Source organism: Passer domesticus, chromosome 5, assembly GCF_036417665.1.
Source record: "Passer domesticus isolate bPasDom1 chromosome 5, bPasDom1.hap1, whole genome shotgun sequence".
NCBI classification, from domain to species: Eukaryota; Metazoa; Chordata; class Aves; order Passeriformes; family Passeridae; genus Passer; species Passer domesticus.
The window spans coordinates 52929660-52953959 of record NC_087478.1 but is presented as its reverse complement, the minus strand read 5'-3'; the positions used below and the strand labels follow the sequence as shown (position 1 = coordinate 52953959).

Here is a 24300-nt window from a genome sequence, read left to right as displayed (position 1 = left end):
ATTTAGTCTTCTGCTGTTGCATCTTTCTATTCTTAAACAATCTTGGCTAATTCATTAAAAATTAGATATTGAATCAATGGGTATTTCACACAGCTTTTTTATTGGGTCTTCTTCTAGCCAGTCTCCCCACATTAATTAACCTGTAGCTTTATCTTTGCATTTGAAAGTTTCCAGGTTTCAAAACATGCTACATTCAGATGCCTGGGATGTTCAGATGCCTCAGGAGTGAAATGTGACTGCCATTTTCTTTCGGGAGAAAGGAAGATGAAAGGACTTAGCTTTTCAACACACCAACTTGAATTACCTGATAGGTTCTGTATAAACATTTTTACTGGATCAGCAACACCTTTGTTGAATCAGGAAAAGCATGCAGATCATCCATTAACATACAATCAATTAGTGGCAACCTTACCTTCCCGAGTTCTGAAGTCATCCTCAAGGAATTTATTAAAATTGCCACATAACCCACAGGTCTTATTATAGTGCTTTTCTTGAAGGAGTATCTGAATGTTTCCACTGGCATCAATCTTCACCACAAAGCCATGCTCATCGCTGGATATCTTATAATAACCTGCCTCCTTTTCTATAAATATACCATTGGAGGCAAAAGGTATGGAAACCCTGTAGAGAAGAAACAGGAAATTCTCAACATATGACACACAAAACCCATCAGGTTGTTTTCTGCTAGAATAATAGTTCCTACAGGTACCTTTTTTCTTCCTGCATCACAACTCCATCTAAAGAGAGGCGAAGACTGAAATATTCTCCAAGATACACAGAGAAACCAATTTTGTCCCCATCCTGGTAATCACCTGAGGAGATGAAATACAACCAAAGACCCTTAGTTCTCAGGAAGACAATTTGTGGCCAGTAAAAACCTATTTTAAACTATGACCAACACAGAACAGTTAGTACTGAATATAAAAACATCTACCAAAGCAGTTGGTATGAAAGTCACATACAGTTTTGGTACATATATCATCACTCCTATGCCCAAGAATAACGCTGCACAGGCCTCTGCTAATTCCAAGGCCTTCAGTCCTAGAAGGTGGGATTTGTCTTTACTGGTGTGGTTTAGAATACAGATAAAATTCATTCTAAAGGGTTGTATAGATAGATAGATATAGATATAGATATATATAGCTATCAAAGGGTTGTATAGATAAATATATCTTATTCCTGGACTCAGCTTTAACTCAGCCACATGCCCCTGAAAAATACAAAATTAGTAAAGGTCATCTTTTTAGTAGGAGTAGTAAGAAAATCTCTGCTTCTCAGCAGTTTATTTATGTATGAGCTACATTACCAAGGGATAACAGAAGCCCCAGAAGTAATCCCACTTTCCAAAACAAGCCCAAAAAACCCCAACCAAGACCCCTTTTTATGCAGTGGTCCATCCTGTATGACAAAGGGGAACTACTTGTCTTTTTTTCCAGTGATGGAACCCAGCTCAGACTCACCTAAGAGTGTGAAGGAATGCTTGTGACAGTCCCCAGCAAGGAGGTAGCTGCAGTACCCAGCAAAATTGTACAAGGAACCATCAAATGTTTTGATGTGATCATTCCCAAAAAGACTGCAACGGGCAACTGATGACTCCAGAAGTGAAGCCCCTGATAACCCTGAGTATCAAAACACAACATTAACCTGCAATTTAAAGCAATCATTTTGCAATTCAGGAATTTCTCTGCTGGAATTTATCCCCCTTGATATCCCATCGGCTTCTAGGTGGACTGTAAGCCTGGCATGGCAGTCCATAGGATCACAGCTTTTTTTTTTTGTTATTATATGTATTACTGAAATGCCTTTTTTTTTTTTCTTTATTTCCACCAGCCCAAAACTTGCACAGGTAATTTAAGTTCTGATCCTTTAAGAAATACTATGTGTTCATTTGTGCCTGCCTGCAACCCCACTAAAGCCTATAGGGCACTAGGAAAGCCCTATATCTTGGTCAGTCAAACATCCCTGACTTTAGGGAGTGTTTGGGACTCAACACAGTGCCTGTTCCAAGGTAAACAGACAAAAGGAATTATTATTGATGCTTTCAGCACGGTGAGAATAATCCCTGAGTCAGTACAAAAAGGGGAAGGGGGGCTCATATGTCACCAAAAAATAGTGAAAATACATTCTAGTCCAAATCTGTTTTCTTACCTTTGATTACAGTGGCCAGCAGTAGGTTTGTTTGCAGCACCGTCAAGAGGAGCATCTTTTAAAAATCAAAGAGACAGCTTAGAATATTCTTAGTTTGAGGCACAGTCTGTTTCACAACTCCTCATCACTTTTTATCCTTTCTTTATAAGGAAAATTATTATCAAGGCTCTGCAACATTTCAGAAAGCCATAATCCATGCAGACAGTTGTGGTAATTCAGCTGCCCTGCATCCTGCTTTAACTAGATAATCTAGGAGAGTTATTAATTACTCTTTGCCTGCATTTTCACTTCTCATGGCATGGAAGTCAGCTACCTCCATGGGAAATGCAATCCAACACAGACACATACCCCAATTCCCCTCAGCTAACACTCTGCACACAAAGCCCTTCAACACACAGCATTATTTCTCAGCCAGCCTGATGTGAAGATGCACCCCAGACTGGCTCAGCCAAGCTGGCTCCAGTAGAAGTCACCTCTGCAGCACAAGATTTGCACCCTGCCCAAACATCCACAAAGGGAAAGAAAGAACATAGAAGTTTTGCACCAGCCAGCAGGTTTGTTGGCAGACCATTGTAGCCACATAATCCACTGATTTGTGGGTGATAACATGCTTGAGATAAGGGGCAAGAAGGAAAGGGAGGAAATCGTGCAGAGATAGAGACCCAGGGTGAAAATTTTCATTCAACAAAATCAGCTTTAGCATTGCCTCCTCCTTTCTACAACCAGAATGTCAGTCTTTGTTTTCCATAAACGACCTCCAGGATGACCAGGCCTTTAAAAATAATAATTAATAATGGGATAGGAGGGTCATGCAGACTGTGAACTACATGGGTTCAGGTGGCAAAACATCAGCTGTTAAGTATGAAAGCTGCAGGGACCTCCATCTAAGAGAATTAATTTCAATAATCATATAAGCAACTAGAGAAGCATAAATATACCAAAGTTAATATATTAATGCCAGAAGACCAGACACACCTTTTCCTAAAGGAACCCTCCAATTAAAGACTAGAATGCATTTTACAAAGACAAATTGAGGTATCAGGTATAGCCACACACTTCTTACTGCTGTTAGTTATGTAGGTCCAACTCACAGCCACATAAATAAACACTGAGTTTGACACATAGACAAGACAGGAAAAGAAAGATCTATGCTATAACTCATAATATAATGCTGCAAATCCCAAACTGACATAAGGCTGCAAGACAGCTCAGAAGTACCAACTGCATGGGAAAGACACTACAAAGAATGATGAAGGAAACAGTAGGCATTATTATTCCTATAATACATGCTTGCTACTGTATTTTTGGTGCATGCACAGTGTTATTGTGGTGAATCAGATATTGCTGATCTTTGTTAACCCTTTTGTTTTACAAAGCAGGCAGAGAAAAAAGGCAAGGTGTAAATCCCCTCCCATCACTCCCCATCCACCTCCCACTTTGTTCTAAACTGCAGATAGAGTTTCCTCCAGTTATAATGGAGCAGGTGCCACTAACAAATCAGAATACAATCCAGTAAGATCTGCCAGTATAAAACCATCTACAGTTTTATCACTGGCTTAATTAGAAATTAATGTACCTTCTTCTGTGCGAGACTCCTCTTGCACATGAGCAAAAAACTCCTCCAGTTTCCACCTCTAGCCTACAACACCATTGTTCCCCTGGTGGTGCTTCAGAAGTCAAGACTTCGGTCTGAAATCTCTTGTTTTTGTACAAGCCAGGAACTCTTGTCCATTTAAGAGGAAAGATAAAAATGCAGACGTCACATCCGCCTGATTCTCAAGACAATAGATGAAATTGCTATCGTGGAAATCAGGCACTCTTAATTGCCAGGAAGGTACAATGAGGGGAAATAGTTTTAAAAACTGACAGATAAAGTCTTTGAAATACATTTCACATGTGTATGTGTGACAAATCTCACTGGCTGAGCCAACAGGCACCATATTTATTTGACAGAACGTTATTCAAATGGAATAGTCGGATGCTCCCCACCTCAAAGGTCACAGAACCATTAAGTCTCTTTTTCTAAACAACTGCCTTAAAGGAGAAATTAAAATTCAGAGCTACTAATGCCCTGGGTTTATTCTCTAGGTACAAAAATACTCGAATTTTGCCATCTTCTATCAGAGAAACACATTTGCTCCTTGAAATATTCCTCTGAAACAGCACATCCTGTTCTGACTTGTTTGCAGAGTGGGCACCAAATCTATGAGCATGTATACAGCACTGACCAAAAACACACAAAACCCAGAGGCTGTCAAGTCTTACTTGACTTTCCATGTCCCATTCCTCACATTTTCAATAACTTCTAAGATTAACAAAGGCCTTAGGAGGCAACACATTGCACTGACTGAGAACTGTTTTCTCCTCTTGGATCCAGCTGCCACATCTCAGCAGGTCCTTCCTAGCCCTGAGAGCCTGAACATGAGTGATCACAGACAGATGTTCCCTAAACCTTTCCTTATGGGAATAACAGCACTATTCTGGATAGGAGGAATTAGATCTTATATCACCATGATCTCTTGTGGTCTTCTCAGTTCTAATCCTTTCACTTCCTGAGCCCCAGATAAGTAATTTAATTTGGCAATTTCCTCTTGCAGATCTAAATCCAGCAGGCCTTTGATTTGCACTTTTTTGTCTGGCACATAAGAAAGGTAGAGTAAGATTACCTGGGGAAATTCCTTAAAAATAAGAACAGTGGTCAGATAAGCCAGACCTTGTGACACTTCTTAAGTATGTTAGTGACCTTGGGGAACATAACAAACAAAATTAATTGAGATAGAAACATAAGGAACAAACTTCCTTTTTTCATCCTGGCTCTTTTTTCTCCCCCCCTCCCCCCCAAAAATAAGGAAATGGTAATTACAGAGTGTATTTATTGACTGATATTGTACAATGTTCATACAAAAAGCTGAGTGATGCTTGGGCATTTCTGACATGTAATTTTCCAAACAATACACTTGAGACACGGGAGAAAATATATAAACAGCTATGAAGTGTTGCCAAAAAAATATATAGTCCATTCTCATAAACAGCACAGGAAGGATTTCTGAGAAAAAATATCCATAACACTGTTTTCCATTGCTTTGTTCAAATACCAGGCTGCATGCAACAAGTCCTGGCCCTGCTACAAGTATGTTTGAATTGAAGGATTCTATTCTGGGCAAAGTCAATTTTCATGAGAATCACTTAATTTCTGCAGGCAAGTGCACTGATTGATTTTATGGGGTCTAAAAAAAAAGTGTTCCCAGCATCTGGAGTAAACAGAAACCCCAAATGCCACATCCTCTGATGCCACACAAAAAAAAAAAATCAAATGAAGAAAGGTGCACTCAGAAATGTAGGAAAGGACAGAAAGAGAAAAGACAAAATCAGAGGTAGGAAGCAACTTCTCTGTGAGCAGAGGAAATTTCTAGTCTTGGAAAATCAGTGGAATTCTAGAAGGTCCTTATGTGTGTCCTATCACAAGTAGCACAGAGAAGGTAGGAAATCAGTGCTGCTCTCTTCTTCCAGGGTAAAGGCTGTGAGCAAGTAATGAAATCCTCAGGGGCTTGTTGCCGTTAAAGCACATAACTGGAAGGTCTCAGCACAGGTCACTGTGTCAAGAAGGAGTCAGACAAAATAATGAAGGGCTCCTGCATCACAGGGAATCAAATCTCAGGGATCAAATGATGAATCAAAGACAGCTTTTGGCTTAGAAAGTCTTTACCCTGCTGTGTATTAGAAGCAGAAATCCCATCCTTTAATGTTACACTTAATTTCTTACTTCTCTTTTCCTAAGCAACTGCTGCTAGCCACCAGAATCCTACTTTTTGGTCAAAAAGATACCCAAAAAACAAGCCAACAAAAACCACCCAAATAAAATCAAATCAACTAGACAGCTTTCTTTATCCTATCCCAGTGTGCAAGAAGACATGTCTCAGTGTTTTTCCACAAGTGAGATCCAAATTAACTTTCCCATTACAGATCCAACAGTGAAACAAAGCAAAAGTAACAGGAAAGGGGGGGAAAAAAAATTTAAAAAAAAATTAAAAAAAAAAAAAAAAGAAAAAAAAAACAACGAGGAAAGTGGCTAAAGCTCTAGTTCCTATGAACTAGAACTTGCAGGGGCTTTAGTGCATTTTGGGGGTAATCAGTGCTCAGCTCCTTTTCCTGGCAGGTTTAACGATCATGGTTTAAAGAAAGACACCCTTCAGAGAGGATGGGAGGCACTAAGGGCCCTCACTTTGCATTTGAAAGCCCCCAGCCTCCGGACATCCTTCCACAGGCTGGGAAGTTCACACGGCAAAGCCAACACTTGAACAACTCTCCCTCCCTCCTGAACAGGGAAGGTCATTATCCGAGATAATCCTTTTTACCAATTTAAGTCCTTCCCTGGTGGCCAGCTCACAGGATTTCCAATTTCACAGCCCTTCGCGGGGTTATGACTGGAGTCAGCCGAGCCGCAGGGACCGCAGGCTGCAGCGGCTGAAGCGATGCTCTTGGCTGCTGCTCTTCAGGCTCCAAACCTGCCAGGTGACATCCCGACCCGGACTTTATGAGCCAAGGTGCATCCTGCAAGCCCTGCGGCCTGCAGCATCACATCAAAGCAAAATACCACTCCTCTCTATGCAGGGAATAAGGACATTAAAGCTGCACAACATAATTTTCAGCGGGTGCCAGCTAATACTGTTCTGCTGAAGTCAGCGGCAATACCCTGTGCTGGCTGAAGAGCCAAAAGCCTCACAAATTTGCATTACATTACAAAGAGCCGCCAGAAATTAAACAGAAGGGGGGGGGGGGGGGGGGGGGGGAGATGATTTTCGCCTGGTCTGCGGGCAATTTCTTCTTTATGTAAGTGAGGTATCGCCTCGCCGAGATGCGCCCGACTTCTACACGGCAACTACGCAGCATTCCCGGGAAGGGCGTGTGCTCCTAGGGCAGAACAGCATCGCCCACTTCCAGCCTCCTCCTGGAAGAGCTTGGAGACAGGCGGTCACTGCTCTCTGTCTTTTGCTTGTTAATGTCTTGTACCTCCACCCCGGGCTGAAATTCCCTGCATACAGAGAGCCAGCCAAGGCCAGTTCAACGATTTCCTCCCCCCACCCCTGGAATGGTGTTTTTCCTATTTTCCCCCCCACTCCCAACTAGTTAAAAGTCTATAATCTTATTGGTTTACAGGGTGTATTTATAGGCACAAGATTTTGTAGGCAGGGTACCCAATACATGCGTGTTATTCACAATTACACTGTGGGAGGTTTTGGAGCCTGTTCTGGAGAAAGCAAAACATTTCAGTATCTTTGTCACTTTGTCATAATTTAACATCAGCACTGACATCAGACACCAACCAATTCACCACCACAAAATCACCATCAGGCTGCTGAAGGAAAACAAAACAAAACAAAACAAAACAAAACAAAACAAAAAAAAAAAAACCCACAAACCCAAAACATAAAATGCAAAGGAGTTTTTCCATTAATATAATAAGAGACAATGAGAGCCTGTATTATGCAGCGTGATATCCGGTCAGGTTTCCAACTCCGTGCTTTAAAAGCAGTACATCCCTCCCTTTGGGATTAAATTTGTCCAAATGCATGGCTGCTGAAATGTTTTCACTGAAACCATGTAAACAATGAGTGGCCAACACTTCTGGGCTGCAGGTGTGTAAAACAGTTGCAGTAACAATTCACCTTGTGACTCTGTAGATTCAGTAGAACAATTAATTACTAAATGAGCCAGTCACCCTCAGATACACAGAGAGATCAGAGATCTCCAAATCTCAGATAAGAAAAATGTCCTCAGTTGGTCTTTTAATCTGAGGTTTAATCAAGCATGATGAATGCATGCATGTGCAGATATACACCAATACTTGCACCCACCTGCATATATCCACTAATTAAATTTGTCCTAACAGGAAAATATTAATATAGAGAGAAAGGAGGAAAAATAAACAGGAACAGCCAAAAGACAGGAAATATCCTGTTAGTGTGGGGAGATGGATGAAAATAAATAGAGGAGGGAAGCCTTCTTTCTCATGTGTGTGTTCTTACCAAAAAAGCCCAAAAGTTCTGATTTTGAATCATCTATCTCATAAGTGCCTGTGACTTTAGTCCTAAATCACAACTGATCATCCAAATGAACCCAGAAATTTCAGCAGTTTTGGCAACCAAAACAAGAGCAAGTTTCCCAGATGAGAACTAAAAAGCCTGAGTGGTTATTTTTGCAGAGCGAGGCTTTGACATTACAGAAGGGAGCAAACACAGACCCCGTGCTGCTGCTTTGAGAAGCAATTTCACCCCTCTCCTCTTCGTGAAGTATGACAGAAACAATACTTTGTATATTTGCATCACAAGCATGTAAGCAAGGATAAATTAATTAACATCCTCTGCTCCACACAGGGCTATTCTAGGGCCCTGGGAGATTTTACTAATTAAGACATTTGCTAATGACAGTCTTCCTGAGATGCTCCTGAACAAGCACAGGTTTTCTTCCAGGGTCGCAACTGTTATAAAATGCCCAACTCAGGAGCCAGATGGAGCTTCTGTGTTCAAGGCTGACCCCTGTAGGTTTGTCCCAAATTAATTATTTTTCAAACAAGAACAGCACCAGGAGTTAATTTAAAATTTCAACACATCTGCTAGCAAACTGTTCTGACAATTAAAGCCACACCACGTTAAAAACACTTGCTCCAACTCAGGTTTCTGCAAGCCTAAGCTTCAGACAGCACCTTAACAGAAATTTAAGAAACATCTATTACCATGTTTTCTCTATATCACTTTCTGGATAATGAGTTCAAGACAATTCTCCGTCATCCCCTGTTTAAGTTCAATGAACTGAGCTCCCAAGTTGCCTCTCTAAAGTGCATTACTCTCCATTTTTTGTGGGTTTCACGGCTCATCTCTAACTTCAGAAACCAGAGCTAGGGCCAGGTTTAAATATTTAACACTGCTGCTATTCCTAGAATGCAGCATCATCCATATCCCTTCCCCCCTTCACCAGCATCTCCTACCACTTCAGCAGTTTAAATAGCACAAGGCAGAGATGGATACTATCAATAATCAGAAACAAAAGGGTAAATTATCATTTGGCAATCTATAATCAATGTGATGAGCGCTCAGTTGTAGGTATGTTTTCTACTCATCTAAATGATGGTATGTCAAATCTTAAAGGTGCCTAAAAACCTGTAGATAGCTAATGCATGCATGATTGCATCAATACAATTTACCAAAGTTGTGATTTCACTAAAGAGCTGCAAGATTTGTTATACACTGTGTTTTTCATAAACCCGTCAAAATGCATTAAAAAACCCTCAAGCAGCATAATGTAAATACTAATCTATCAAACGAAACAGTTGAAAAAACTTGGGAATAGTGCTATGAATTCCACTGAACTGCAGGGAGATGCCAGTTCCCATTGAATAATAGGGTGTTTCTGAAAGTCTTCACCAGGAAGAATGATCTTGGTCCCCTAAGACTGAAATTTGGCCTATGGAAATTCCTTGCATTATCTTAAACATTTATAATCACTTTTGGAAAGGAAAGAAGTCATATCCATGCAAAACCTATTTCACTCATTTTTATAATGCCAAGGAAGAACCAACTCCAAGAAAAAGAAGATCACTAAGACAAAAATCACGTGTTTCTCCCTCTGAAAGGCTGATTTACCCCAGTACAAGACAGAGCATGTTACTCATTGTGAGGACAATTAAGTCCCAGAAACATTCACTGCTCTGCTGAGAACAATTGACGCCATTATGTGATCAACAAATCTGTGTCTTATGCACATTCCCCACCACCACCTTTTTTTTCCTGCAGTCATCCAATATAAGCACAAGGAGTAGGGGGAAAAAAGAAAGTCAAAAAGCTCAGATGGTGAAATTTTCCTCCAGTTCCTGCTTTTTCCTCATGTATTAGTATACAGTACATACCCTAAAATCACAAGAAAAGATATCAATCACAAGACATCAATACGAGGACTCTGAAATTCTAGAATATTAATTGGCTCTCTCATATGCCTTTTGATTTTTTTTTCTACCATCAAAGATTAGCACTTATAAGATTTTTCTCTTGAAAGATGAAGGGTGGAGGCTTCAAGATGAAAAACAAAGCTGAGACAGTCACAAGAATTCCCAATCCCCACATTTAACATCCAAATAAAAGATAAAACTCTCCAAATATTCTACAATTCCAAAACATCATCAAGCAAGTTGACAATACAGATAATACAGGGATTGGAGTCATAGAATATCCTGAGCTGGAAGGGACCAAGGATCATGGAATCAGCCTGATGTCACCCTAATTCTCTATAACCCTTCATGCCCAACCCATCAGACAGGTACTCACCCCTCACAGACTGGAGGTAATGGACTGGAGGTAATGTGTGTATGTTTCTCCACTAGACTGTTCCTAGAACTATGGAACTTTATAGAAATTGCATTAAAAATACCCTCTAAGTTTGACTTGATTAAAAAAAAAAAAAAAACACACACCAAGTAGTCCAATCTTTTTCCATTTGCCATGGGACAAGAACTGTACAAAACTGCATCCTAATAAAAATTTAGTTTCTGAACATCTCAAAGCTGAGAGGTGCCTTGAGCTCACTATTTTATGTGCCCATTGCCAAAGATTTTATCTTTAGAAGCACTATAAAAAGACAGGATCTTGTTTGTGTTTGAATAACAAAATCATGGCCATAAATTGTCCAGAAAACACAAACCAGTTAAAAATTAGTCTTCCTTTCTTTGTCAAACAAAAGTAATCGGAACAGATTCCTTTCTCCTTCTCTTCTTTAGCAGAAAAAATTCACAGTATTCAAAGAAACAGTGCCTGAGGATATTAGCAAGCACAAATATATCTGTATATTTTATTAGCTTTTTTATTTCTGTTCACATCCTCCTGGTTCAAACAGTTTTGGAAGTCCTCAGGCCCCAAAGCATCTACACACCTGAGCTATGGATCCCGGCAATCTGCCAGGCTTTCTGGAAGGACAGATTCACACATGGATATTGAGAGATCTCAGGAACATTAAGGCAGATTTTACAGAATACACAGAATGGCAAAAGTCAGGTTTAATTTGAAGCTGGTGGGATGAGAGGAGAGTGCACCCACCCTTGGGACTTGGTATTCTGATAGATTACCATGGTGGCTGCAGTGCCTTTCCTGCTTTTTCTCATCCCACCTTCCAACACTGGGCATGAAAATCATCTTCCCTCAAATTTCCTTCAGAAAATGAATACCAAAGGTTTCCAAAAGTTAAGTCATCTGCAGACATTTTACTTTAATACAAGTAAAATTACTGTTTAATGAACATGCTGTGACACCCATGCATTCATCATTCCAGGTATTATTCTTTTTTTCTATCCTGGTTCTTCTGATTTAGGAATCACATCCTAGGTCATGTCATCACTCTCAGGTGACAGAAGGCAGAAATGCACAGTAGGCACTGCTAGAGCAGGTGCCACACTCATTGCATAAAGACAATTTTGTAAGTCATTGCAGTGATAGCAGAAGTGCCAAAACTGCTTCCTCACTTTTCCCTCACTTTTACAAGCCACTAGTTTAATTACAACTGTAAGCCATAAACTAAAACAAATTTCACCTCAGAATTTTCCAGTGATAATGCTAGAAAGCCTCTGACCAACTCAGGAACCACAGCTCCTGTCAAGCAGTGTCCCTTCTCAACAATTAATTTGCCTAACAAGCAATGCAGGAGAACAAGGAGGCCATTTGAAGGACTCATGGTGGGGACAAAGGAAGGCTTGTGAACTTCCCCAGAAATGAGGGAGAATTTCTTTATCTTGGAGATGGCAGAGCACTGGAACAGCTGCCCATGGAGGATGTGGAGTCTTCTTCCCTGGAGACATTCCAAACCCACCTGGATATGTTCCTGTGTCACCTGCTCCAGGTGGTCCTTCCTGGGCCAGGGGGTTGGACTGGGTGATCTCCTGAGATGCCTTCCAGCCCTAACTATCCTGTGATTCTGTAAATAAACTACTTCTTTAAGATGTAGAGCCATCAATTACTCTATACAGGATGGTGGCAAAAATAGAACAACTTCTCTGTAAATAAAAAACACTGAAAATACTTTATAGCCATTATAAAACATTATAGTATAGCCATTACTTTGGAAAAACAGTAAGAAAAAAGAAAGAACAATAGCTTTTAAGTCTCTAAATCAGGACCACAGGCACATCTTCTTTATTGAAAGACGTGGAACTTAGTTCTCATAAACACACACTGATTTTCCTCCAGACTCAAAAGCATGGAGCCGATTGCATAAATCTCAAACTGAAAAACTTTCCACGCTACATTTTATAAATAAAGAGGAAAGAAAAGGAGTTTTACTTATTTTTTATTAAAGAGTTTCATTTCTAAAGAGGAAATAAAAATATCTCAATTTTAGACCTCTAGGAACGCCTACAAGACCCACAGCCCAGCGTCCCACTATGTTAAGTGCTGCACAAACTTAGGACAAAAAACTGTCCAAACCAAAGCATCAGTAGGAGCACCACAGAAAAAAGGCTTGAGAGAGAAGTTAGGCAAAAAAATTACAGATCATTGAGCAGACCTCAGCATGGTGTGGGAATCTACTGGTTTTACAAGTAAATTAAGCATTAAATATTTTAACACAACTTTCAGGTATTTGTAGCTTCACAGTCTAAAACATGTAACTTGAGTTAAAGCAAAAAGGACTGTCCAGAGAAGGCAAAGCAAAGAAAGCATTCCTCAAGGAAAAGCCTGAATTTCCAGTAACTAAAATCAACAAGAATCAGCCTAGTGTTGGGAACAACAAAATTGCTAAATCACAGATTTAATCCCTCCAGAGACTTAGAAACATCCAGGTGTAATATTTGTTAAGCAGTAGAAAACATCTCATATGACGTTTTGTTATGCCCAAAGCTCTGTGTGCCACTAAACTATGGAAGGGCTCAGCATGAAGGTGGTTCTAGGGCAGTGAACTCAAACTCATGCTGAGCTCCTCATGTGAGACCAGGTTCTTTCAAATCTCTTGGGCTCCTGGCTGACAGCTGGAAATTAACAGCACTGGAAAGTAATATTCAAAATATCCCAAAGATATGTACTTAAAGCCTAGTTTAAACTTTATTTATATACATATTTTAATATATATTTAATTCTTCAGCTGCATTTGACCAAATCATGGAGGTTTATGTACTCCCTCAGCAACCTTGAGGGAAGAGGGAATCTTGTTCCCAGAAAAGGAAAACTGAAGCACCCACTCAGCAGTTACCAGCATTGCCTCACTACAAATCAGTCCATGTTTGGAGTTTTCCCCCTGACTGAAGCTTGTAAACAAAGAAGGGATATATAACTCTGCTACTATTTCCAAAATTATTTCTACATGAACAGACATATTTTTTAGTGCTCTACCTGGAAAATCTGACATGGCATTTGCAAAGTTCCTGTCCTGCCTCCTCATCAAAGAGGAAGAAGTACAGAAGCACAGAGTCTGGAAATTCCCATTAGATATTTAAAACTCCACAATCTGGGGATAACTGAGCTAAGCTGGGGTGCGGGGAGAGAGAAATTAGATAACTTTGCATTTCCAGAAAATTTTCTTCCCAGTTTGGGAGGCCTCCTGAGATCCTTAGGAGTCTAATCTAAAATAAGGGAACTAGGCAATGGGACAGATGGATACCTGAACCAAAGGTGCCACAGGCACATTGTACCTCTGAAGAGAGAATTTTCCAGTGATAATGCTAGAAAGCCTCTGACCAACTCAGGAACCACAGCTCCTGTCAAGCAGTGTCCCTTCTCAACAATTAATTTGCTTAACAAGTAATGCACCAGGAGAACAAGGAGGACATTTGAAGGACTCATGGTGGGGACAAAGGAAGGCTTGTGAACTTCCCCGGAAATGCCACTCAACCATGCAAGAAGATAAATCTGATACTGATGTTCTGGACAGAATAATGCTTCCAGCTGTTCTCTGGTTTAATCTGGTCACTGCTGAATTGCACCAGAGCTGAGCAGTTCAGTGGCACCAAAAAATGCAAATACTACTCACAACATTGATCCTGACAAAGATTAAAATGTGTCATGGCAGGGCAATCTGCTCAGACCATCACCTCATCAGGGCAAAAGGATAAAACAGGACTGCAAGGACTGCCAAGGACAGTACAGTATTGGTTCACTAATTTCTCTGGTCCTCCTGGCTACCAGGAAATTTTGTTTCGCATTTTTCATACACTGTAAATGATCTGGAGCTGGCACCTTGGTGCTGTTTTCAGTTTGTGCAGCATTTGAAGTGGGGACTGGGTCCACAACTCTGCCTTACAAATAGCATCAGCACCATACTACATAGGGAATAAAAAAAACTCTAGAACAAAAAGTCAAAACTGAGCTCTGCCACACGTACTGAACCTGTCAAGTTTAATCCCATAGAATGGAGTGAAGGTAAACCCTTTGCAAGTGATGAAAGACGCATTCATACCTAGGCTAGAGTTTATAGACACAAAGGAGCTAATCACACAAATGACATAAATCCTAGTCTAGACAAAGCTTTGTACACTGAAAGGAGTAAAAATACAGTGCCATGGCATGAAATACAGCTTTACACCCTTCAATAACAAATGCTGTATCTATTTCAGAGAAGATTTTAAGCACCAGAGGTTCATGCTGGCTTCCCCCCTCCTTGTCAATACACCAAGAGCCTCTCAGATAAGAATCTACCAAGGCTACCTCAGTTATTTACAAATAAGTCATTTACAAAGAAGGTCATTTTGCATATTTGGGCCCCAACATTTTGGGACACTGCATTTGTTAGCTATTGCAGTGAAAACATGATGGTCCTCAACCATATTTTCTAGAAGTCCTTTATGGCCTCATCGCCAGACCAGCCAATGCCCTTGATTCTTGCTCTCTTAGACCATTTTAACCAATTAACACATCCTAGGATGCCCCGTGTGGGAAATAACAGAAACTGTTGTACTAAGCCAGAAGAGGGAGCATAACAGATCAAGAAACAGGAAAAAATGAGCACAAAGATAAAACAGTGTGTGTCCCACACAGTCACTGCCAGGAGGCCAGAGACTCCAAAATAGTCAGCCAGGGTTAAAGAAGCATCCTGAAAAGCTCCCTTCAAAAAATGCACATGCCTGTACAAAACAGCAATTTTCAAAAATCCTTGTTCACGAAAAGGTAAGGATGGGCAGCAGTAAGTTTTTCCCAGTGTTAAAGAAATCTCCAAACCCAGGGCCTAACAAGGTGCAATAAATGCCATCTGGTAAGAAGCAAGAAATATGGAGTTAGAGATTGCTTTGTGGGGAGATGGGTACTTCATCCTGCTCTATGGGAAGCAGAAATAAATTTAAACTTCTCTTGCTGGTGTTAGAGAAGCTGCCCAGCAGTCATTTCCAGCCTTAATAAACCATTTCTACCAGAGTAAGAGCAGAGACAGAGCAGGAGAAGCCCAGCCCCAAGCACCCTGAGCTTTCCAGACCAGCTGTGTTCAGTGGCAGAGGGAGGAGGGACAAGTTCTGAGGGCTTTCCCTTGCCCAACTTTTCTCCCCAACTCCTCACTTTTCCAACTCTTCAGCAAGCGTGTTGTTACACTTCTGCAGCTCCAGCTGCCACAGAGCCAGTCTTGCTGTGGGCAGGATCTTGGCACATCTTCAGATACAACGAAAACTCCCCTTCTGACAGGCGCAAGCCCTGCGGCATCATGAGACCAAGTCCAGCAAGAGCCAGATTAAACCTGAGGTTTATTAATACCAATTTTGAGCAGAAGCTTTGCTCACTTGACAGCACTAACTTTGCCAGCCGAGGATGTGTCAGGGTGAGGTTGTTCTGAAGCACAACTGTATTTGCTATAATCCCACATCACATGCTGGTGTATTAAGATAAAAATGTCTTTGAACTTTTAAATTTATTTCCCTGGATTTCCTTTTGGTACTGATTCAACACCAATACTAGGATCACTGTGATAAGAGAAGGCAAGTTACATTATTCTAACTGTGCAAATACAATTCCAGCTGGTTTGGAGAAATATTTTCTCTGTACTTTTAACTGTGAAGTTTTAAAATTACAAGAGCACACCTGGATTTAGATCCAGTGGAAAAGTACCTACTGGGCTGCTGCTAGCTGCACTGAGGAGCCCTTGAAATGAAAACAAACCAGCCACAAATCACACTAATGGGAAGGCTGTTACTTCTGGATTCAACCCTAGGAATGAAATATAATAGGAGAAAAGAAATATTTGCTTTAGTCCCAGACACAGAAAGTAAATCATCTGCAGAGAGAATGACATTCCTCTCCTCCTCTTCATCCCAAACTAGAGATCAGGTCTATTGACGTGAATAAAAGGAAGGAGAAAAGAGAGAAAAGACAAACCCATAATACAACAAACAGAACAGCTGTATATTCCTTGCAGACTACACATATCCATTATATCTATTAAATACATTACACAATTAACCAGAAAATCAGACACCTCAGTTTAGCTGCAAGTTTTCCACACATTCCTTGAAGGAACTGGGGTGGGGGTGTTCCATATAGAAGGCACTTTGTGAAATTATATACATAAATATCTGAGGATTGTAATAGTCTCAATTTCTTGACCTCCTCTCTCAAACTGGACACCTAAGAAATAAAAAGTCTCCCACCCTGGGCTTGAAGCTCCTCAGAAAGCACAACTCCCCCTCTCCATTCCCCACCAATTCCTGACCCAGGTCACAGCAGCCAGGGCAAGGCAAAGAGCTGCCCCCACTTAGGTGCACGGCCCCACACTTTGAAAGGACCAGAACATATTAAATGGCAAAAAAACCTACTAATAAAATCCATCACAAATATCACATCATTGGCAGTGTGGTTTCTAGATTATCTAACCCCAGGCTTGAGCCCTGTCACATCAAGCCCTTGAACAACACACATTTAGATGCCGAAATTAACAAATTACATTACATTAATGTAATTTGAATTACATGTGGAGACTTTTTGAAATATGCATTTCTAATCCAGGTACTCAAATAGGATGTGGGACTTTCCTAAAAGTTTTGCTTCCAAGTGGCAGCTGAGCAGTGAAAAACTCAGCTTTGACACACTTGTTAGCTCTGTGGTTAGAAAATAATAGCTGTGTAGTCAGACTTCACAGCCTTCTGAAGAATATATTCCAGTCACCCAGAGCTCTGGTATCTGGCAAATCTTCAATATCACATACTTGCTGACTATCCTAGTGTGCTCCAGGATAATACTGAATTATAAACCCAGCCCTTTGCACAAAGTGTTCCCGTATTCTTTTCAAAAGAGTTCCCTCCTCCACCCAGAAAGTTAAAGAACTGATTCAAGCCCCACTGTGGAAATACAAAGTTTGTGGTTTAGCTATGAGATATGTAAAGCAGGGAGAACAGAATTTCATAGAGAAAAAGGGATAAACCAGCAGCTCTGATGAGCAATTAGAACAAGGAGGGTGCTGAGGATACATGGGAAAAAAAAAAAAAAAAGCTATGTCTCTCATCCTTTCCATACAAAGAATTCAGAGTGAAATGCTCAGGAAATGACAGTTTCAGGCAGAGTGACAACTGCTATGCCCTAAACTGCAATCTCAAGCCATACCCACAGGGAATATGCCTACTCCTGAGATAGACAGGCATCAGGATATCCATGCCAAGTAAAAGGGTCCTATTCTGCAGGTCTCTTAATTTCAAGGTGGAGCCACAGTAAATCCATTGTTACAACTCATGCCACACTCCATTTTTTCTGATCTATTCCCATTCCTGTCTCTCCACTACCTTTCATGATTGCTAAATTCACAAAGGTAATCTTAAAGAAAATCAAACACCCTTTTCAGATTATTTTCTGTGATTTGCTTATGAATAAAGATACTTGGCAGAATCTTCAAGCTTAGCAATTCCAGTTACGCCCTTAATTCCAAGTATAGAAACTTAAATTCAGATATCCACACACTGAGTCATTGCTAAACATTGTTAAGAGACCCTTATTTTTAATGAGAGCAAAGCCCTGTGATTTGAGGACATCTGAGCACTACAGCCTAAAGTCAATACCAAACTCTGCAACTGAACAGAATAAACCCTTTCTTGTTTTACATAGAGCTGGCAGGTTAGAAATTCCAGCCAAACATTCCCTCAAGTTTCTGTGATGAGTCACACCAAACACTGGTTACCTTCATGGCAACAAGTTTTCATGCAAGTAATGATAGGCAAAAATGAAAGCACTAGGAAAAAAAAAAAAAAAAAAAAAAAAAAAAAAAAAAAAAAAAAAAAAAAAAACACACACACCAAAAAACACAAATCCACAGTATTTATACAAGACCTGTATCTACACTTAATACTAACTGGACATATCAGGTTTTACACCATATTAAAGACCATACTTAGGCAGAACTGAGGTTCTTTTTGTGTACAGGTGTGTCCAGGTTCAGATATACAATAGGTTATTTTCCATTTTCAGGAACAAGTTCATTTGCTATAAATCAAACTGTAACATCAATGTACTCACAAGGAACCACAGAAAGCCCCCAGACAAGTAGGATCACAGTATTCCATTAGAAAGCCGACTTATTGTTTAGCATTTCTTGAAATTTTGGAGCCATTAATAGACTAGAACCACATGCCAGTTTTGAGACACACCTCACAGTCTGCCTCTACCTACTGGCATTTGAAGACTTCGTTGTTAGAATTAAAAATTCCACTCCTCTTTTTCCCAAGGCTCTCTAAAAGGTCTACTGCTCCTATATTTTTCTTGTTCCTCAGGTCTGGATTATCCAGCTCTGGGTCTATTTTATTTCAAATCTTTATCCCCTCTGTGATGTGAAGAGAATATCCCTCCTTCCTCAAGAAGGAGTTTTCACATATTTTATCAAAGCAGTCAAAATATTTTTAGAAAATAAGAATACCTAGTGTAGCTCTGAGAAAGCACACCTTCAGCTATTTCAAAAGATTTCTGAAGAGGAAATTATTCCCCCCTGCCTCAGTTATACTAATTATTAACATCTTTTTCCCTCCATATTATAGTTAGGCACAGTATAAATATAATTTCAGATTTAGTAGCGAACTGAACAAGATGACTTCTTAAACCCAAAGGATTTTAACTGTGTCAATAACCAAAAAATAACCAAAATAATATAATTATACTTATTTACAACCTCTTTAATTTCTCAGGTGGTGATTATTTCAGAAAATATTACAAGATTTAAGATAAGACAATAAACAGAACTTCAGCTTAGAGAACGCAAGACTGCCTCCTTGCAAAAGTGAAAAAAAATTCAAAAATGCACATACCATTTCTAAGGATGCTTTCAGCCCTCACTTCATTTGATAGTTATAAAAAGGATGATCTTCGATTATACCTTATCTTGACCCTTGTTTTTATCCACCAGTTTCATCAGAGGTTTAATCAAAGGAGGTTGTGGCACTACAGTTATTAGTGCCAAATTTAAACCCACCTATGGGGTCACCAAACAATCAAAAGTCCAGTAGTTTTACTCCTCAATAAGAAAGTTTCAACATGCTATGCCAGCATAGAACATAAATAGAGCAATAGCCTTTATAGGAAGATTTTCAATTTAAAACAACTCAAGCTGAAGTTGAGAGAGGAAGAAACACAATGCCAAAAGCTTTAAAAACATCTCTTAGCCTCTGAAAACCTTCCCATGAAAACAAACCTTCCTGAGGGATATCACAGGGTATGTGCAGTCCCAGCTCCCTTCAGGAGGGTTTAACTAATCATCAGTTAATTAGTGGTGATTTGGAGAACTTGGAGAAGTGTGTCCATCATTTCAAGGCAGTTCCTTCTTTAATATCATGCTTAGTTGCTGGATTTAATGAAAATACACTCACTGACAGAACACTGAGCAATCAGCTCAAATTTGGTGTGACCTCCCTTGTCTAAACTGAATCACAACATCCAAAGTTTCCCCATCTTGGCTTTTACACTTTTTACCTATTCTAAAGAGCAGCCCCAGTCCATGATGTATTCCTTTTCTATGCTATTTGCTGAACTCTTAAGATTTGTTCCAGGAAAGGTGGGAGTTGTTTCCATTTCACAATACTTGAAACTCACAGATTGACTGTAGCAGCCTTATTTCTCACTTCTGCTCTGGAAGACACAGACTGATTTGGCTCAAGCAAGTTTTGATGATCGGCATTTCTCTGTTTCCATCACTGAAATAAAAAAAATAAATGCTCAAGGAAGCATAGGCAGCAAAAGAGTCAAAGCAGATGGATTTCAGCTGGTAAGATCACATCCATCACCTGTACAAAGTCTCCTGCAAGAAGTTCCCAGCTGATTTACATTTGACAACAACAATTGTGATTGCTCAAAGGCTCCGAAGTGCTGAGAGCAGCAAAGGTATCATGCTTTTCATAGCAGCTAGGGCTAAATAAATTACATAACATGTTTTATATAGTCACTGGAGGCCTGCCCACTACACTTTGCCCTCCACTCTGACAGCATTAGAAACAAACAAATGTAAAGATGGCAACACTGTGTGACATTGGCATTATTCACCAAAGCTTGAGAGGATACTCAAGTACCTCCTGGTAATTTCAGAGATGAATGCTCACCTGCACTTTAAAAGACGGGCCCACAAAAAGCACATTTTGTCAGCAGATTTTCAACATGTAAAGTAGGTGAGATGGTTAGAAGCCTCCCTTCATTAAAAGATAAGCTGCAGCCCAACACCACTGGCAATTAAAGCTCTGTTAACAGGTTTTTTAATGGATAATAACAGGCCTCCTGTGATACCAGCTGTGATGACCCATCCACTGGGGTCTAAACGGCAGTTCCCACCTGAAAACCCTGAGCATCATTCCAGGTCTGCAGGAAAAAAATTATGAAGTAAAAAAAGAGATCCTGGTAGAAAGGGGAAGTGATTTTTCACAGGCTTCCCAAGCTATGAAGCAATCTCTGGTGTGATCAGCAGGAAATGACCAGAGACCTCACGAGGAAACAAAGACAGTAATCAGAAGTATTTAGAAACCCTATTCTTGCTCATTTGACCATCTCACAGAAGCCATTAAAGTCAATGACCTCACTAGAATAGCAAAAAATAGACAGTTCATTTTGAAAAATAGTTCCATACCACTTTTTTTCTCAGACACCTCACAGGACATCTTAAGAACTGGCAGCTTCAAAGGAAGAATATTCAATACTGCAACTTCTATTCAGCAATATTTCCTCCTCAGTTCTCCAAACAGTTAGAAGAAACTGAAGGGAGAAAAGGAAAACCACCAAGAAGAATTTAAGAACTGAATTGGAGTGGGGAGGGTAAGGAGTAAGAAAGAAAAGTCAATAGAATAAAACACAAAGTTCAATCCTACAAGCAGCTATTTTTTAATCCACACACTTTAGGCCATGCATAGCTGTTTTAATTACCAAAGAGTGAAATGCAATCTTAAAAACCAAATCCATATTTGGAAAATGAAATTGAAAACAAAGCCAGAAAGCAAAATCAACCTTATCTAGTCCAACATTATTAAACTTGTGTTGGAATATATGTTTAGATCAGCTCCTCAGATGAGTGCTAGTTCAGAATTAAAAATTATTTTACTTCATCTGCAAGTGCTGTGTGGTTACCCAGAAATAAAATCCTCTCCCTTGCAGACAGGGAGGAGGTTACTCTGTGACAGCTTATCTAAAATAGCCACTAAATAATTAAGTTCTGCTAATTTTCAGCGAGGACAGTGATTAAGGAGCTTTTTTGTGTACCAAAACAGATCCTAATATTAAACCATTACTGCTAAAATTGAAAAGCATCTAGTGATTTTTTTTTTTTTTTTAATTTTCATGTATGACTTTTTGGGGTTTTGGGTAATTTTTTTAGTTCTTGGCATTTACATAAAGAAAGCTTATTTTCGTTCCGAGAGGACAGGAGGAAGAATGTCCTGAAACACTTCTGGATAACTGAAAAACTGGGGGGAAACATTCCCCCTTTCTCCATTGTTGAATTCCCCCTTTCTCCATTGTTGAACATCATTACTTTTCCTGCTTTCTCAAACTGACTGAAAGGTAACTCCCCAGCATTTCAAAGCTCAGTTTCGTAACTAATGTTTCTAGGTAGGTATGAAAAATATTTATACTTATACATACAAAAGGATTTATAATGCAGTTAATTGAGACTCTGCCAGAGTGTTCAGATTACTTTGCACCAGAAATTTAAATTGTAAAATTCTTAATGGAACCATGAATCTGATTAAAAATTATATCTTGACAATTTCCTAGTCATCCACCTGACAGCACTGGGAAGAACAGAATGAGAACCCCCCTAACCTGTGCTCTATGGATCCATGAAACTGGGACTGCCAGTGGAATTTGAGGAAAACACCTGGAAATCCACCTCTGGCTGGAACAGAACAAAGACCAGAAATATTTTCAGATTTGGGACCATTGTTACTAATCATGTTTAGGAGGCATTTGGACAGCACCCTTAATACCATACTTTAATTTTAGGTTAGCCCTGAAGTGCTCAGACAGATGGTTGTTGTATATCACTTATAAATGAAATATTCTATTCCTTTGAAGAGGGCAATAAAAGCATCTAGAAAGACTATTAAGACTTGGCTATCAGACACAAACCTAAAGCCATCTCACTCTTTTCTGATGCTGCCTGCATTTCTCGCATGTGCTAGAAAAGCCAGGATTATTTTTCCACAACAGTCATAGCTGAGCCTCACATACCTGATTTTTAATCTGCCACCTAGAAAGGTTTGCCCTAAGTCCCCACACACATCATAGTGCTGTATTGTGGCAAGGGAGATGTAACTTGTAACATCATGGGGCCCTGTGCACAAGAACCTGCTTAACCTGCCAGCACCTCCCTCGACAGCAGCCACAGCCTGTGGCCCCACTCCTGTCCCCTGCTCCTAAAATAACTTCACCCACACAGAAAGGTCTGACACATGCAAACACCAACATAGCAGTTAGATGAATCACCCTTGGAGCTGCACATGTGTTACAGCCATGATTTCCAAACAGGCATTTTGCAATATTCCAGAGTCATAGCATTTGTTTGGGAAAGCTTTGGTCCCCTGTCCTCCAGTCACAAGCCTGCTCTCACACCAAAACCAGGTACAAACACTGCTATCTGTAGCATGAGGAGCTGAAATGGTAATTTAACTTGAAGTTAAACCATGGGTACACTTCCAGCGATGTCAAACTGCTGCAGTGAAAAATTAAGGGGCATCCAGACTATTTTTGGATTTCACAACAATTAAAAAAGCAAGTGTGTTTCCTTCTCCCTAAGTAATGATGACATATTCCACATCCCAGAATGGGTCAGGCTGGAAGGGACCACAGTGACTCATCTGGCCCCACCTCCCTGCTCCAGCAGGGCCATCCCAGAGCACAGGGCACAGGATTGTGTCCAGAGGGGTCTGGAATATCTCCAGTGAGGAGACTCCACACTCCACTCTCTGAACAATCTGTTCAGTGCTTGGTCACTGCACAGAGAAGAAGTCCCACCTCCTGTCCCGGTAGAACTTCCTGGGCATCAATTCCTGGGCATCAATTCCATTCCCTCTTGTCCTATTGCCCAGCACCACCAAGCAGAGGCTGGTTCCATCCTTTTATCACTCTTCCTTCCTGAAGGAATCTATTTTTATCATTGGTAATAGTAAGGATGTCTGAATTTTTTGAATGGATGCTTTGTGGAATTTTTGGAATTTTTGTTTTTTATCCCATGCATTTTATCTCAAAATTTAATAATTATAACTGATTACAAAGCAATTTCATAAAGGTTCTTAAGTTCACATTGAGATTTTACAGTAAAATGATAACTGATTATGAAGCAATTTTTACAGGTTCCTAAGTTCATATTGAGATTTTCCAGTTGCTCTCCTGACATCACTACTCATGCATCATACACAATATCTTATGCCAAATATTTGCAAGGATGTGCCCAAATCTCTTCTAAACATCTTCAATCTCAGTTTAAAAAACCAAAAAGTGTTTTAAAAACAAGGAAAATTAAGAAGGCTGCCTTTGGGTTTTCACTTCCAGATACACCTCCAGTTATAGCGGAAGATCTAATTTCTAGTGAAATGCCCCAGGGCTTTGTGGTTGCTTCAAAGCCTTTCTCTCTGGCAGAAAGCAGACACACTTCCAGGATGCACGGATTTACTCCCAGCATGAGTTCTTCCAGAATCTATCTGCTATGGATACCAAACACCAAACACATTTCTACCAGCACTGGAAAAAAGGCCAG

At 40.1% G+C, this 24300-nt stretch overlaps 1 protein-coding gene across 6 annotated transcripts in view; it reads right to left on the bottom strand.

Moving 5' to 3' along the window:
* The window catches only part of VWF (von Willebrand factor), a 134160-nt gene extending 113381 nt beyond the window's left edge, over positions 1 to 20779 (bottom strand). For 2 of the 6 annotated variants that reach the window (XM_064420508.1, XM_064420509.1), the window contains exons 1-6: positions 19379 to 20135; positions 3725 to 3871; positions 2149 to 2203; positions 1461 to 1619; positions 710 to 812; positions 413 to 621 (exon numbers count right to left, since the gene is read on the bottom strand). In XM_064420508.1, the coding sequence (XP_064276578.1) occupies positions 413 to 621; positions 710 to 812; positions 1461 to 1619; positions 2149 to 2203; positions 3725 to 3754 (556 nt within the window). In that variant the 5' untranslated portion in view covers positions 3755 to 3871; positions 19379 to 20135. Of the gene's footprint in view, positions 1 to 412; positions 622 to 709; positions 813 to 1460; positions 1620 to 2148; positions 2204 to 3724; positions 3872 to 19378; positions 20136 to 20159; positions 20261 to 20350; positions 20606 to 20662 lie in introns of those variants that run through there. The other 4 variants (XM_064420511.1, XM_064420512.1, XM_064420510.1 and 1 more) reach the window with 4 other exon arrangements.
* Between the last annotated feature and the right edge of the window lie 3521 nt (positions 20780 to 24300).